Source organism: Trachypithecus francoisi, unplaced genomic scaffold, assembly GCF_009764315.1.
Source record: "Trachypithecus francoisi isolate TF-2019V2 unplaced genomic scaffold, Tfra_2.0 Lachesis_group7, whole genome shotgun sequence".
In the NCBI taxonomy this organism is placed as follows: Eukaryota; Metazoa; Chordata; class Mammalia; order Primates; family Cercopithecidae; genus Trachypithecus; species Trachypithecus francoisi.
In genome coordinates, this window is record NW_022681472.1 from 23,548,719 (window position 1) to 23,565,726 (window position 17,008).

At 36.8% G+C, this 17,008-nt stretch overlaps 1 protein-coding gene across 2 annotated transcripts in view; it reads left to right on the forward strand.

The window, feature by feature from the left end:
• Nucleotides 1-17,008, forward strand: part of PREX2 (phosphatidylinositol-3,4,5-trisphosphate dependent Rac exchange factor 2) — a 296,781-nt gene that overhangs the window by 115,908 nt on the left and 163,865 nt on the right. For both annotated transcript variants that reach the window (XM_033202634.1, XM_033202635.1), the window contains exons 14-19: nucleotides 276-351; nucleotides 5,100-5,172; nucleotides 9,330-9,472; nucleotides 9,635-9,727; nucleotides 12,132-12,280; nucleotides 16,653-16,738. In XM_033202634.1, coding sequence (XP_033058525.1) covers nucleotides 276-351; nucleotides 5,100-5,172; nucleotides 9,330-9,472; nucleotides 9,635-9,727; nucleotides 12,132-12,280; nucleotides 16,653-16,738 — 620 coding nt within the window. The remainder of the gene's footprint in view (nucleotides 1-275; nucleotides 352-5,099; nucleotides 5,173-9,329; nucleotides 9,473-9,634; nucleotides 9,728-12,131; nucleotides 12,281-16,652; nucleotides 16,739-17,008) is intronic.

Consider the following 17,008-nt stretch of genomic DNA (forward strand, 5'->3'; position numbering starts at 1 on the left):
ATAATCTATTTGGATATAAGAAAATGTGAAAGAAGAGATGTCCTGTTTTGGTAACATTCTGGGTTATCTTCTCTTAGTATAAGCTGGTGGAGGATTTTTCAGGTGTTCTACATGCATAATAAACTTCTCTTATTTGCATGTAATTTGGGCAATTAACTCAGGTTACAATGGTAAACTTTTCTGTTGCATACTGATACTAAATGAAAATATTTTCTTCTGCTCACGTATTCCCTTGCTTAATTTTTGTTTTTTTGTTTTTATTTTTTCCTTTGTAGAGATAAAGATTACCATTTAAGGACCTACAAATCTGTGGTTATGGCCAACAAACTGATAGACTGGTTAATTGCACAGGTAAATAGACAAATAGAATTGCTGAGTTTCACTTGTTGCTGCTTTAAACTTTGAGTATGGGAATTAGTACTTTTACTCTTTTTCATCTGTAGCAGGTATTTAAAAAAATAAGTACATACAGCTAATAGTAAGCAGAGTTAGGATTTGAACCTAGATAATCTGATTTTAGAATCCTCAAACTTCACTTTTATGTTATCCTGTTACTCAAAAGGAAGATGTTCCTATTTTTAAAATATCAGATGAGATCCATCAAAAAACACTAATTTGAGAATCTGAAGAATAGCTATGCTCATTTACTACAATTTTTTTATGTTTTTACACTTTGTTTTAAAGTATCTGTTTATTAATGCTAGCAAGTTATTCTAATCCCTGTGCCTTTTTCCCCTTTAGAAAATAATTGTGTTTTGATAATGAACTTTAATATCTGCCTGTGTCCATTTTAAAAAAGAAAGGAATGTATTGTTGTTATTGTTGGCCTGTATCTCAGGATTTAGATGCTGACTGCTAGAATTGAGAAAATGTCATTTGCTTTTAAGTTAAAACAAATTAGGGCATCCAGTCCATCATAACAGACATTCAACTATAAATTATTCAAATATTCAAAAGTTTAAATATTGGCAATTACCTTTAGATAAAACATCAATTTATATTTTCAGTGGCTTTTCTAGCATCAGAGCCTTTCATAACACTGTGGTCAATGTGTGTCATTTGAACTGGTTTCTATATTCATTATTGGAGTTGGACTTTCACATAGAAATTAGAATTTCTAGAATTCATGTGAACTTGTATGATGTGTTGATTATGTGAGAAACTTAAAGAAAATGTATTTGAAGCAAAAACTGATGCTGAGTAAACCTGTAAAGTTCTAGCTCAGGAAATCAGGTATCAACTTTTTTTGGGCACTTTTTCTTTCCACGGGTTAACAGAAGAATATACTAATTTTTCTAATTAATATAAATGTTGCACCCGATCTTTTTTTTTTTTTTTTTTTTTTTTTCAGACGAGTCTCACTTTGTTGCCTGGGCTGGAGTGCAGTGGCGCAATCTTGGCTCACTGCAACTTTTGCCTCTGGGGTTCAAGCAATTCTCCTACCACAGCTTCTCGAGTAGCTGGGATTACAGGTGCGCACCCCTACACCTGGCTAATTTTTGTATTTTCAGTAGAGACAGGGTTTCACCGTGTTGGCCAGGCGGCTAGAACTCCTGACCTCAAGTGATCCACCTGCCTCAGCCTCCCAGAGGGCTCGGATTACAGGTGTGAGCTACCACGCCCAGCAGCAATTTTTTTTCATCAGTTTTTATTTGTGATTTATTATGACAATGTCTGCAGAAATTGTACATAATAGAAATTGCATTGGTTGGGACTCACACAACCTAGTGTCTGATGCCAGCTCTGCTAGTAACTAGTTATAAAAACTCAAACAAGTCACTCAATATCTATGGATTTTAGTTTTTACAACTGTTTACTGCTTACTGCAATAGCAGTACATGCCATCTCTTTTCTATCACTGAAACTTTATGATTCTGATATTGTAAAACATCCTAATTTAAGTATCAACATAATCAACTCTGATTGCTTAACTTCAGATTAGGACCACATAGGTTGCCTTGGAAAAGGCAGAAATAGTAATGGAAGGATAAGAGAACAACAAGTTAAAGTTCCTAATCTAACACGAAGAAGAGGTTTTTTTTGTTTGTTTGTTACTTTTTTGTTTTCAAAGTAAGGGTCTCTTTCTACCAAGACTCGAAATGATAATACTGAATTTCCAGTATGAACCAAGACACTGAATTGATTTGGACGGTTTTAGAACACAGAGTGAAAAAACTGGCTCTACTATGATTGGAGTATATTCTAGATCCTATAGTTTTTCTCTTATTCTGCAATATATTGTGCGATGTCGTCTTGGAAAACAGAATGAGTGTTGTATTTTTCTGAATACATTTTTCATTCACTGTTGCACTGCTTTTATTATAGTATAATGGTTTATAATAAAATACCCTATTTCACAAAGTTAAATTCTTACTTGGCATGTACAGTAATGTACCTTTAAAACATCATTCAATTCCTGTACATTGTGATTTGGGTTTGGGTCACTCATAGTTCATAATTAAATAATGCCTTGCTTCTTCACATCCATGCCATCTTACTGTGCTTTTTCTAAATGCTCACCAGGTCCATATGGTATGGCACAAGTAGGATTTTTAAAAAGCACAGGAAATCCAGAACATGTTAGGCTATGTTTTTTACACCATTATGTTGAATAATATTAGTCTGGTCAGTGTTTCATTTGAATAATTAATCAAATAAAGCAGTAAAATGTCAGTGATTATTAAAGAAGCTTTTCTTGTAAGTTTAATATTCGAGCAACTGCTTTGATGATGCAATACACAAACAAAGCAGGAAGCAGTCATGATTTCTGCCTTCAAGTGATGTTGGTCAGTTGGGCTAAATTTCATGTACCCTCTAAGGCTCTGCTGCAGCGTCATCTCCCCCAAGAAGCCTTGCCAGATCCTCTATCTAGCCTAGGCTCAGGGTCACCTTCTGTGGTCCCAGATCCCCAGGTATGTCAGCCTCATTGGGAATATGGATTAAATTGGTTATTAGTAAGGTACTTACCTTTTAATGACCAAATCCTACCCTAGATTTGAATTACTTCAGAGCAGGGAATTATTTTGTGCTTGAGTGGTTTAATATTTTTTTTCTATCACTTGGCACAATATGTAGAAAAAATAACTATTTTTCGAATGAATGCATAAAAATTACAAAACAGCTTGATTTTTGAAGAAGGCCAGATGCAGAGTCTGAAGTTACAGATTATAAGTGTTTTGGTAGTTCTTAGGAGGATTAGTGAGGGTTGGATTTGTCACAACATGAGGTAGGACCCTTATTTTGCTCCTTGATAGACAGGTAGAATGTGAGTGAGTGGAGGGTAAAGAGAAGGGCATTGCAGCTGTGAACAATTACATGCGTGAAAGCAGAAGAATGAGCACAGACTTCAGGCAACAGCAGGGAGGCCAAGTTGCCTACAGCATGAGGTATGGAGTTGAGCTTTGGAGAGTGAAGCTGGAGAAGAAGCATAAAACCAAGATATGGAACGTTTTAAAAGCCCAACAGAGAATTTTTGTACATTATTATTCCAAAAGAACAGTCTGGGCTGGGCGCGGTGGCTCACGCCTGTAATCCCAGCACTTTGGGAGGCCGAGGCGGGCGGATCACAAGGTCAGGAGATCGAGACCACAGTGAAACCCCGTCTCTACTAAAAATACAAAAAATTAGCCGGGCGCGGTGGCGGGCGCCTATAGTCCCAGCTACTCAGGAGGCTGAGGCAGGAGAATGGCGTGAACCCAGGAGGCGGAGCTTGCAGTGAGCTGAGATCCGGCCACTGTACTCCAGCCTGGGCGGCAGAACGAGACTCCGTCTCAAAAAAAACAAAACAAAACAAAACAAAACAAAACAAAAGAACAGTCTGTTTGAAGTTTTGGAACCGAGCTTTCTGTGTAAGAAAGTTTAATTCTGGCCAGGTGCAGTGGCTCATGCCTGTAATCCCAGCACTTTGGGAGGCTGAAGTGGTTGGATCACCTGAGGTAAGGAGTTTGAGACCAGCCTGGCCAACATAATGAAAGCCCATCTCTACTAAAAATACAAAACTTAGCTGGGTGTGGTGGCGTGCACCTGTAATTCCTCAGCTACTCAGGAGGCTGAGGTGGGAGAATGGCTTGAACCAGGGAGGCGGAGGTTGCAGTGAGCCGAAATCAAGCCACTGCATTCCAGCCTGAGCGACAAAGTGAGACTCCGTCTTTAAAAAAAAAAAGTTTAATTGTTTAACAGCATATGTTAGAAAGAGTCCAGAAAAAATTATGGTAATTTTGAAGAGAGAGGAAGAAACACCATATGAGGGTATTGACAATAGAAATGGAATAGAAGGCAGAGAGGAGGGAATGGATTTGGTAATATACCTAAGTGCTAAAAGATAGGACTGGGGAAAAATGAGATAATATGTGAGAAAAAGGCATCTTAAACTGTGACAATACAACTCTAAGGTCGCACACCACACACACACACACACACCGCGTGCGTGTTCATATACACGGATCCATACTTAAAGAAATAAAATAGATGTTTTCTAAATAAAAACCAAAAGAAAAAGGTTACTTTGGGCTATTATGTTGGATTCAGTTAAATGATCTGATTTTTTTTTTTTGGCAAACTAATGAAAGAGAAGATTGTATTTGCTAGCTCAGCCAAACGATTTACTCATGAGGTCTTACAGGTCATCGTATTAATATAGGTTTCTTCAGGGGTCCTCAGAGGGCAAGGCCATTTGGTGGAAGGGAATGGTTAGTCACTGAGATCATACATAATGATTGTTTAATTACTGTGTTGTCAATTTACAGGATATTTCCCTGTTGCATTATTGGAATACAAAATCTTAGAAATCGAATCTAAGAAATAACAGCCATCATTTACAGTAGCAATAAATTTTTGTTACTTATGTAGTTTTGTGTATAATAAAGTATATTTGTTTCTTAAGAAATATTAAATCTTTGTTTTACTTAATACCAAAAGAAAATGTTTTCATAATCAATTGAATGTTCTGTAACAATTAGATGCATTTGGTCTTATAAAGCAATGCATGCTTTATAAGCAAAGCTTTGTCTGAATTTGGTGCTGGGAATGTTAAATGGAGCAAAGCAGCCACAAAGCCTTTAGTTGCCTATTAACTCCCATAGTGCTTTTTCGGTTAACAGGGAGATTGCCGCACCAGAGAAGAGGCAATGATATTTGGCGTTGGACTCTGTGACAATGGATTTATGCACCATGGTAGGGATTTTTTACCCTGGGAGCTTACAGATGTATTTCATCACTTTGGTTCTTAGGATACTGGAACACCCAGTGCTGCAGTGAGGTCGTTTGGAGATAAGCCAGCAAGACTGTCTGGGTCTTGCTATGGGTTCAGGTTGGGTCATCACAACTGCATTCGGTTTCACTGCTGGTGCCATTCTTATGTCTAATTGCTGTTATCTACCCATTGCCATGACTTCTATCCTATTTTTCTAGCCTATGCTGATTCTAGAGGAGCAATGACTTGAGTTAGAAGTTTTTCTGTTTTGTTTTGTTTTTAAGCTTGTAAACCACTTTGAGACTATTTCAGATTAGACTTGTGGTTTTATTTTGAATGCCAGTATATATTAGAATGACTAAATGACAGCATATGTGGTTGACTATTTACTGTTATTTTTAAGAAAAACATTGTTAAAATTACCTCAGAGAACAAAATTATAGGTCTCTAGGAAAAAATTATTTTTGATAACTAAATGTTAATTTTCTTTCTTGTTTGATGATTTCAAGTAAGTCATCACAAAACCTCTTTCTGTTGTGCCCTGGGGTGACTTCAAGTAAGTCATCAAACAAGAATTTTTAAATAAAGTTCTTAGATTTATCAGGGTAATGAGAGTAAGCTTTTCCTATTTGTAACATCATATAGGATCCATAAACCCAACCCAAACAGTCATCTCTTTTCTTTTCTTTTTTTTTTGAGACAGGGTCTCACTCTGTCACCCAGGCTAGAGTGCAGTGGTGTGATCTCAGCTCACTACAACCTCTGCCTCGTGGGTTGAAGTGATTCTCCCACCTCAGCCTCCGGAGTAGCTGGGACTACAGGTGCATGCCACCACATCTAACTAATTTTTGTATTTTTTGGTAGAGACAGAGTTTCACCAAGCCAGGTTGGTCTCGATCTCCTGACCTCAAGTGATCTGCCTGCCTCAGCCTCCCAAAGTGCTGGGACTATAGATGTGAGCCACTATGCCTGGCCTCTTTTAAATTATTAATATAATATGCTTATAAAGATATATTTGATAGCACTTACACCTATTTGTCAGTTACTTTCAGAATATCTTTACATTTTTATGAATAAGGAAGTACAGCAAAGGTTACAGTGATTTTGAGAAGATCCATGGTTATCATTTTTTGGGGGGAAATTCCATCCTGTTTCCCTATCTCCAGATCACTCTGTGAGTTGTCCTGGAGAAATATTGGTCCTTGAAGAACAAACTATGAATGGAAGAAATTACATCATGTTTGCCATTCTAACTGGTGTGAGATGGTATCTCATTGTGGTTTTGATTTGCATTTCTCTGATGGCGAGTGATGATGAGCATTTTTTCATGTGTCTGTTGGCTGTATGGATGTCTTCTTTTGAGAAATGTCTGTTCATATCCTTTCCCCACTTTTTGATGGGGTTGTTTGTTTTTTTCTTGTATATTTGTTTGAGTTCTTTGTAGATTCTGGATATTAGCCCTTTGTCAGATGAGTAGATTGCAAAAATTTTCTCCCATTCTGTAGGTTGCCTGTTCACTCTGATGGTAGTTTCTTTTGCTGTGCAAAAGCTCTTTAGTTTAATTAGATCCCATTTGTCAATTTTGGCTTTTGCTGCCGTTGCTTTTGGTGTTTTAGACATGAAGTCCTTGCCCATGCCTATGTCCTGAATGGTACTACCTAGATTTTCTTCTAGGGTTTTTAAGTCAGGAAACAATAGATGTTGGAGAGGATGTGGAGAAATAGGAACACTTTTACACTGTTGGTGGGATTGTAAACTAGTTCAACCATTATGGAAAACAGTATGGCGATTCCTCAAGGATCTAGAACTAGATGTACCATATGACCCAGCCATCCCACTACTGGGTATATACCCAAAGGATTATAAATTACTCTACTACAAAGACACATGCACACGTATGTTTATTGCGGCACTATTCACAATAGCAAAGACTTGAAATCAACCCAAATGTCCATCTGTGACAGACTGGATTAAGAAAATGTGGCACATATACACCATGGAATACTATGCAGCCATCAAAAAGGATGAGTTTGCGTCCTTTGTAGGGACATGGATGCAGCTGGAAACCATCATTCTTAGCAAACTATCACAAGAAGAGAAAACCAAACACCGCATGTTCTCACTCATAGGTGGGAACTGAACAATGAGATCACTTGGACTCGGGAAGGGGAACATCACACACTGGGGCCTATCAGGGGGAGGGGGGAGGAGGGAGGGATTGCATTGGGGTGTTATACATGATATAAACGTTATGCACATGTACCCTAGAACTTAAAGTATAATAAAAAATAAAAAATAAAAAAAATAAAAAATAAAAAAAATAAAAAAAATAAAAAAAAAAGAAAGGAGAACAAATTGAAAAAAATACTGTGTAACCAAAAAAAAAAAAAAAAAAAAAAAGAAATTACATCATGTTAGAGGATTAACCTATAATATCAAGCTGAAAACCTGCAAAAGTTTCAATTTTTTTTTCTTTAAAGTACCAAAACACAGTAATTTTATCTTAGAGTTTATTACAAAATGTTGAGTTACATCAAAAGTTTTTCATACAAAAGTCTGTGGGTAAAGCATGAACGGTGTGGCTCATGCCTGGCTTTGTTGATGCCCTATTATGCTCCTTTTAAAAGACAGTTTGGTGGAGGGAAACAGCTGTAGCAGAAACGTTGAGTGAGCTTTGGGAAAATGCTTAGATCGTTAAGTCAATCTAAAATAGGTTCTGAGCTAGGCACAGTGGCTCATGCCTGTAATTCCAGCACTTTGGGAGGCCAAGGTGGGAGGATTGCTTGAGCCCAGGAGTTCAAGACCAGCCTGGACAATATAGCAAGATCCCGTCTCTACAAAAATGTAAAATAATAACAATAAAATAGATTCTCACTTCTATTGCTAGTTATGGCTTCTGTTGTTTTTTAAATTTGTGGTTGATAATTTTATTTGTTAACTCATGTTGCCATCCAGTCTTTCAACCAAAGATCAGTAAAGCCATTCATCCAGTCAACAATTATTTGTTGGAACTCTGTAAAAATAATGAAACCAAATAGCTGTCCCTTTTGACTGCTTACTATATGCCAAGTTATTTATAGTTATTACCTTATTTTGGTTTTATGCAACAATATGTAAAAGATTTTATTGCTCCCACTTTACAGATGAGGAAACTGAAACTCAGAGGGATTAAGTAACTTTCTTATCTCACTTCCAGACCTAGAATTTAAACTCAGGCCTGTCTGATCACAAAACCTAACTTTTTCTACTGTGCCCTGGGATCACTTTCTTTTAGTCTCTGGCTCAGTGAATCAACCTTCAAGGTATTAAGGACAGATAAATAAGAAATAGAGAACTTTTTTTTTTGTAAAGTATTTTGACAGCTGTCAGGATCTCACTGAATACAAATTTTTCGTGTCAGTATTTAGCCTTATTTTTAAAAATACTGACAAAACATAAACTTTATTTCATCAGTGCATTCCAAGAATCTTAGGGGATTTGGGGGAAAATACTAATGTTCAGATAAGGGGGGAAAACCAGACCTTTTAGAAATAATGTTATTTGAGAATATTGCTTTTAAACAGAAAAGAAACACGAATTCGTGGAAACTAAAATCACATTTCACCCAGAAGACATATTTCTGGTTTGAAGTGTTGGAACAAAAGTGAACACAATGGGAGTTGTTCACACACAGAAGGCAACACTTAACCCACTTGAATTTTCCCATAATTGTGTGAGATATTAAAAACATGCTTAAAATGTTTACTACAAATTGAAAACATCATAAATTTCTATGTTTTAGATTCATGCATTTTTTGATTCATTATAATCTTTTATTTAAATTTGGATTTTAATCTGGAAAGCGAAGGACTTGGTTAAATTTTAAAAAGTCAGCCTTAGAAGAAATACTGTTTATTTAAAAAAAATTCAAAATCCTGTAGGTAAAAGTAATTGAAAGGAGACATTGGCTCGAGATTATAGAAAGTAATAGAAAAAAACAAACAAAACAAAACCCAAGGCTACTTGTGAATGTAACTAGTCCTAGGAGTATAAAATTGAGGTTATGGGTGCGGGTATTAATTTATAAATGTCACTGCTATTGAAAATGAGTTCGATTTTTGAATTAGCTGAAATAAGTTGAATCTCTGTTTTTCTGTAGTCCTTGAAAAAAGCGAATTCAAAGATGAACCCCTACTTTTCCGGTTTTTTTCGGATGAGGAAATGGAAGGCTCAAATATGAAACATCGACTTATGAAACATGACTTAAAAGTTGTGGAAAATGTTATAGCTAAGTCATTATTGGTAAGTTTATTGACATGTTATATAAGTTTTCTTCTTGATTATAGACACTAGCAGAAGACTGCGTTAAACATGTTTGATGGTGATGCACCTTACTTCGCTCTGTTAGACTTGTAATTTTTTTCATAGTTGCTTTATCAATAATGTTAATATTTTGCATTTCAGATTAAATCCAATGAAGGCAGCTATGGCTTTGGGCTAGAAGACAAAAATAAAGTTCCAATAATAAAGTTGGTAGAAAGGGGATCTAATGCTGAGGTAATGTAAATTAGAATTTAATTTAAATGTGTTGTCATGACATAAAAATAGAGAAATTCTAAACAAACTGAAATCTGCCTTTAAAGATAATCAGCCTTGAAATTATCCGTATTGAACATAATGTCTCTGGATAATCTTACTCACAGGGTCTACTGAATACCTTTGGGGTTAGCAGCAGCTGAGTCCTGTCTGGCCACTCGGGGATAATAGGGGCTGGGAGATGGTGGGTATTCTATAGCAGCCGTCCCCAACCTTCTTGGTTCCAGGGTCTGGTTTCATGGAAGACAATTTTTCCATGGGCGGAGGGTGGGGGATGGTTTGGGGATGAAACTGTAGCTCCTTAGATCATCAGGCATTAGAGTGTCATAAGGAGTGGTCAACGTAGATCCCCCGCATGCTCAGTTCACAGTAGGGTTCACGCTCCTATGAGAATCTAATGCCACCACTGATCTGACAGGAGGTAGAGCTCAGGCTTTATGCTCACTCGCCCGCCGCTCACCTCCTGCTGTGCGTCTGGTTCCTGTCAGACCTTGGACCCATACTGGTCCGCAGCCTGAGGACTGGGGACCCCTGTTCTAGAGCTCTTCAACTGTGAATTTCTTGACCTTCTTGGAGGCCAAGTGGCTCATTCTTTGTTCCTGGAGCTTCACTAATCACAGACTCCAACCTGGAGCCCCACGGAGACTGCATAGGGTAGCACTGTATTATGCATGGCAGATGGTTCTTCCTTTCTGTCAAGAGTCGTGTCTTCTGTTTTTCCATCACCGTTGACAGTCTTTTGTATGAATATAACTTTCATCACTGAAGGACATGTTTTCTCATTGGATTAATGCTCCTGATGTTCTCTCACTTCATCGGCCTTTTTTTTTTTTTTTTTTTTTGAGACAAAATCTCCTGTGTCATCCAGGCTAGAGTGCAGTGGTGTAATCTCGGCTCACTGCACTGCAACCTCTGCCTTCTGAGTTAAAGTGATTCTCCTGCCTCAGCCTCCAGAGTAGCTGGGATTACAGGCCCATGCCATGAGGCCCAGCTGATTTTTTTTTTTTTCTTTTTAATAGAGATGGGTTTTACCATGTTGGTCAGGCTGCTCTCAAACTCCTGACCTCAAGTGATCTGCCCACCTCAGCCTTCCAAAGTTCTGGGATTACAGGCATGAGCCACTGCACCCGGCAATTTTGCCAGCCTTTTAAACAAAAAACTCCTGATCATTCGTTCATTCATTAATTAATTCATTCATTCAGAAGTACTCATTTAGTGCCTGTTATATACTCAGCAGTGTTCCAGGCTCTGGGAATACAGCAACAAACAAGACACAAAATCCCCCACCCTCATAGACCCTACTTTTCAGTGCTATAGCCCAAGTATATCTAGTTTAAAGTGTCCTCACCTTGGTGCCCCTGGGTGGAAGATACTTAATCCTCAAGCAAACTTCTCAATATTTAGATCTTTAATGAATATGAAAATTAACAAAGTATGGTATTTACATTTGAACCTGTTTAAAGTTAGTGGTAAACTGCCACCCATCCTCCTATCTGCTAATGCCAAAGGTCTCTGTTTTATCAAAACACAAGTTCATGCAAGACAAAGCTTTCTGTACAGCACACTAATTTCAAACAAAATAACTCTGATCGTATGCACTGTTAGTGGACCTGGCCAACTAATGACCATTTGTAGTAATTGTCTATGAGAAGGAAATAGTTTCTCCCAGGCATTTTCAGAGGATGTTCTTAGAGCACAGCTGCATCTGACTATGCCGCTAATAAAATGCCCCCTCTCAGGTTTTCATCATTTAGCTGACAACCAAAACAGCAGGTAGTTTTTAGGCAGTAAAGCTGGTTGAGAAGTGCATGCTGGTTGGTGTGGAGGGATAATATCTTCCTTGTCCTCTTTTCAGCAGCTTGCACTGTTGACAGTTCTGATGGTTGGAGCTCTCTTTGGATTCCAGGCTCCCTTTCTCCCTTGCCACTTGAACTATGTCAGACTAGAGATGCATATTTGGGTGTCATTGATGTAGATACAGAAGTTGACACTTTCTGCGTTAATTGGCTGTAGGTGGAAAACACAGTAAAAAAACTAACCTGGAATTTGATTATAGTTAAAAGGATGAAATAAGCTAAAGAACAGTGAAATATAACAGAAGAGAGGAGTATGATATTAAATCAGGGAGGGAAATGGGGATAATTTTGGTAAAGTTCTGTGTTCAAATTTAAAACTAGGCCAAAGAGAATGATAACCGTGTTATCTCATCCTCAGTTCTGCTTTGTAAATTTGTATAAAAACACTGCAGGTGTGTTAAAATGTCAAAATCTCTAAGCTCTGAAAGTTTTCATATTCTGGTTTTGTGAAAAACTCAGATTTCTTATTAAAATATACTTTGACTTATTTTTTGTAATTTATCTCTTAGATGGCTGGCATGGAAGTCGGGAAAAAGATTTTTGCTATTAATGGAGACCTAGTTTTTATGAGACCTTTCAGTGAAGTGGACTGCTTCCTGAAATCGTGTTTAAACAGCAGAAAACCTCTAAGAGTTCTTGTGAGCACGAAGCCAAGAGAGTAAGTTGTATGATTTATGTGTGATTTTTTTTTTAAGTTATACATAGATAAGTAAAACAGAAAAGATAACTAAGTAAATGCTTAGAATTAAGCATCTCATTGCTTGGAACATTTGAACCTCACCAGTATCACTAATACTGGTTTACAGATGATGGGAAAAGCTACATTGCTTATGATGCTAAAATAAGTGTTACTTGAATCCTGTAGTTTTAGTAGAAATAATGCTTTTCTTTTGCTGCCCAAATTTTCCTAGTCTGGGTTGAACTGGATTTTACTACGAGTGAAGAAAACTAAACTAGTAGAACATTTGAGAATAAAGAACTGTGTTTCTCCATGTTCGGCTATAAGAATTTCTGGTGCTGTCAAGTGGTTAGATACCATTTGTAATTCAACACTCATAAGAGATACCAAAAGACTGTAAGATAATCCATGCTTGCATGTGCTTAGTAATTTGTCCATTTCTTTAAAAAATTCTATTATCTATCTACCTATGATTAGAAAAAGTTATGTTTATTATAGAAAATGTAGAGAATATAAATGCTTCTAAAGGGAGACATAGTTTTTCTTACAATATCACCCATAAATAGCCATTGTTATTCTTTTGAAATTAAGTATTAACTGAAGTTTTTAAAGTATTGGTACACGTATACACAATCAGGTACCCGCAAAATGACAGCATGCTCTGTATGCTACTTTTGAGTAACATACCGTGCATATACTTGCAAGCCATGGGCTTTTCTTGTGCAAATCATTTCCATCAGTGGTTCAGTATTTCCTTATCAGATTCACCTTGAATTGTTTAACCAATTAATTAATTGAGATAATATGTACAAAGTACTTAGCATAATATATAAATATTATTGTTTAAATTTTACTTGTATCATTTGTCAATCATGATAAGCAACTTCATTAGTTTTAAAGCAAATGAAGTTTAGCACTTCAAAAATAAGATTTTTTAAATTTTAACTACCTATTAAAATATAAGTATTCTTACCTGCCTTAAATATATTTTAATATGTAAAAATACATATTTATATGTAATATGTTTAAATACTATGTTATATATATTCAGGAATAGCTGGATGTACTTCTGTGGTGTTTATCTTAAGAGGCAAAGTGCAGTGCAGTGGGCTGGGTTCTCCCTAGTGAGTCTCTTCAAGGCAGTGTGAATTCATTAAATTAGATGCTTTAGCTTCTACCAATAGTTTACAAAGAGGTCTGAAAGAGTGAGCATGACACTCACTTTTTACTCATGTAGGAAGACTGGGCTAGAGGGCAGCAAAGAAGCACAGCAGTGTCTTCCCTCTGAACCTTATTATGGTCTGTTCCTCTCCCTTTATTCAACTCTGCCTAGGAGAAGACTGTCCTGGTTGCCCACCTCCTGACACTTTGAGGGCATTTAAAAGGAAGAAGACAGACTGGAAAGGAATATGGGAGTAGCTTTCAAAGCAATCATTAGGTCTCCCTAGGGTCCCCCCAGCCCCCGCCCCCCGCCGATTTAAACCTACGAATACTGGTCCACCGCTCAGAGACATTGCAACAGTTAGAGACGTCGAGGCCATCAACTTCAAAATTGAATAAGTAGGAGCAAATCCTCAGTCGTAGACTTAGTTGCTAGATGAGTAGAATAGGAATCTGTGTCTTCTGACTCTTCTTAGTGTTTGTTGCGCTGTGTCTAGAACTCTAGATTCCAGATTCAAGCTTCTCTTTTACTACTTGCTAGCTAAGTGTATAACTTCACGTCCTCATCCATAAAATGGGGATAAGAGTACCTGTGCCATGGAACTGCAAAGAATGTTGAATAAAACTAGGTTTGTAAAGAACTTAGTGAAGTATCCAGTAAATAGTAAGTGCCCGGTGATGTTGTATATGATGCTGTTGTCTTCTCATCTTATGTTTCATTGCTACTTTATTGTATCAAGAGCATATTTTACATTGTATAGCATACTCATTTTTTTTGAAGATAGCATACTAATTTTTAAAAGTTTTTTTGAAATAAATAACTTTCCCTTTATGTCCTTATTCTGATGTATGAGTTCTATAAATCACTGTCATATTTTCTTACAATAGCTTCTTGGAATTTAAGTAGTATCCCATTTTTGAGGAAAAGGGAAAAATATGAGAGGTAAATGCAAAAGAATTTTCTTTTGATTCTAGCTATACTTCATACTTGATAACATCAAGGGATTTTTCAAAAGACTTTGTAGCAGATTATTTAGTACACTTATTTTCTGTAGGAAATAGAACATCCCTCTTGTATAAACGTAATTCATTTTTAATAGGGAATATAATGTTCTCACCGGGGAAACATGTTCTCTAAAGATCATTTAACTAGAGGGATTCCAAAATTTGGACCAAAATGCATGTCATGTTATTTTGTACAATTTTGATTAAGGAAAAAGTAGTAATTCTCTTAAATATTAGAGTCAGCCTTCCATAACAATGTTAGAAGGATAGAAAAACCTTGCTCAGAAAGATTGAGAGGCCACTGTGAATTACTCAAAATCCAAAAGCAACAATAATTCACCATGGCCTGAAAGTTCTATGTTGTTTCAGCAGAAGTGAACTCTCATTCGTAATATATGGAAGCATGAACTGCTTCTGTTTTTGTTTCAGACTCACCAGAATATGTATTCATTCCCTTTTTCTTTCTTTGGTCAGTTATCTTTCATTTTCAAGTGTAACTTTGACAAACACTGATAACTATGTGTTATTCAAAGGAAATGAATACAGCCCTGTACACCAAAAACTATTTAATTAAGGATAAAGGATACATTAATTCTGTGACCTCGATCCCACATACATACAGATAACTTCATAGTGTATAACCTAATTTATAATTTTAAATATTAAACTCTCAAGTTTTCTGAGAGCAGAAAATCTTCATTTCTATCCCTGAATGCCTGCCTAGGTTATATTTGAGATCGCAGTGCCAGCCTCTCTACCTTAGGCCTAAATGTGGCCTATGGCTTTCTGAAGTGTTTGAACCCTTAGTTTTGCTCAAACTCTCTCCCACAGTGATTTCATAAGCTGCAGTTAAGTCCTGCTGTATCTACCTTCAGACTGTGTTTAATATGCCCTTGAAGTGCTGCTGACATTTATTTTATGATTAACTCATCTTTTGGGAAACACGTTTGTATCTTGGGCATCAAGGGCTATCTATCACAATTTATTGCATTGTATTCATTTCTTTTTGTTCCTGGCTGCAATATTATACTTGTATTGTTATGATGTTCCCTCGCATCTTGAGCTCTGTGCTTTTCATTGTTGCTATCTGATTTCTGGCTTTCTTCTGTGGAGTATCTTATTTATGAGTGCCAAATTGGACATCCCTGACTGGTTTGCCGTGACAGCTTACTCAAGTTTTCCATCTCTTCGTAATCTTTTTTTTTTTTTTGATGTAGATTCATTGGAATGATTTCTTCTCTTATTCACATTTGTCTTCTGATGTATTATTCTTTTAAACATTCGTTGTGTAAATACTAAAGTGAATTATTTTCTTAAAATATTTTGATACCGTGTTTGACAGATCTGTTCTTTATAACTAGCTCTTCCCTGTTCTTTGATAAAGCTCCCAGTAGGTAGAAATGTATTAACTCTGTATTTCTGTTATATTAATTTTTATAAAGAATTTTATAGGTCCCTCTTTTTTTCTTTGTAACAGTAAACTAAAGAGAAAAGTTTCTGTTTTACTAAGCACCTATGTAGCTCATAGCACAGCACAGGGCAACTTACCAAGATTATTTCTTTTTCATTGCCACAGATACCCTGCAAAATAACTTTTAACAATCTTATCTTTCTGTGAAACTTTCTGTGTCAGAGTAGTTAAGGAGCTTATCCAAGTTATCCGGCTACAAACTGACTACATGAAGATTCAAGGGTAGATTTAAGCAGGTGTGGTGGCTCACACCTGTCATCCCAGCACTTTGGGAGGCTGAGGCTGGAGGATCACTTGAGTCCAGTAGTTTAAGAGGAGCTTGAGCAATGTAGGAGACCCTGTGTTTATGAAAAAAATAAGGTAAAATAACCAAGCATGGTGTCACCTTGTGCCTGTAGTCCCAGTCATTTGGGAGGCTGAGATGGGAGGATCACTGGGACAGAGAGATTGAGGCTGCAGTGAGCAGTGATCAAACCACTACACCCCAATGTTCCTTTTTCAGGCTTTACTATGTAATGACTGTGTTCAGTTTAGAAACTCTGTATTGCATGAGGTTGGGGACCACGTTAGTCTCCAAGGATTTCTAGCCCAACATCTTTCACACTGTAGATCCTCAATATGTATTTATAGAGAAGTGTGAAGGTGTACATGATGATTATTTCAGCCAGTTTTGATTCTTGCACTTCATTTTACCTTATTTTCTAATCAATTTAGGACAGTGAAAATTCCAGATTCAGCTGATGGACTTGGCTTCCAGATCCGAGGATATGGCCCTTCCGTTGTGCATGCTGTAGGAAGAGGTAGGAAATTCATCTTGCAGGGAAGCAGCTTTCCAGCAGGTTTAGGGTGTGCCTGACAGAACAGGAATGTGTTTAAAACAGGCAGAATCATATTGTTATGGTTCTCAATTATATTTTCACTGTATTAACTCAATGGTAGCACATTCCAGAAACATTAAAAAAACTAAAAAATTCTAAGGCCTGTTTATCATTGTTAAAAATTTGATTATAAGAATGATGCCTAAATCTCACTTTTCTGAATCCTTTAGTTTATCCAAAGAATATAATAAA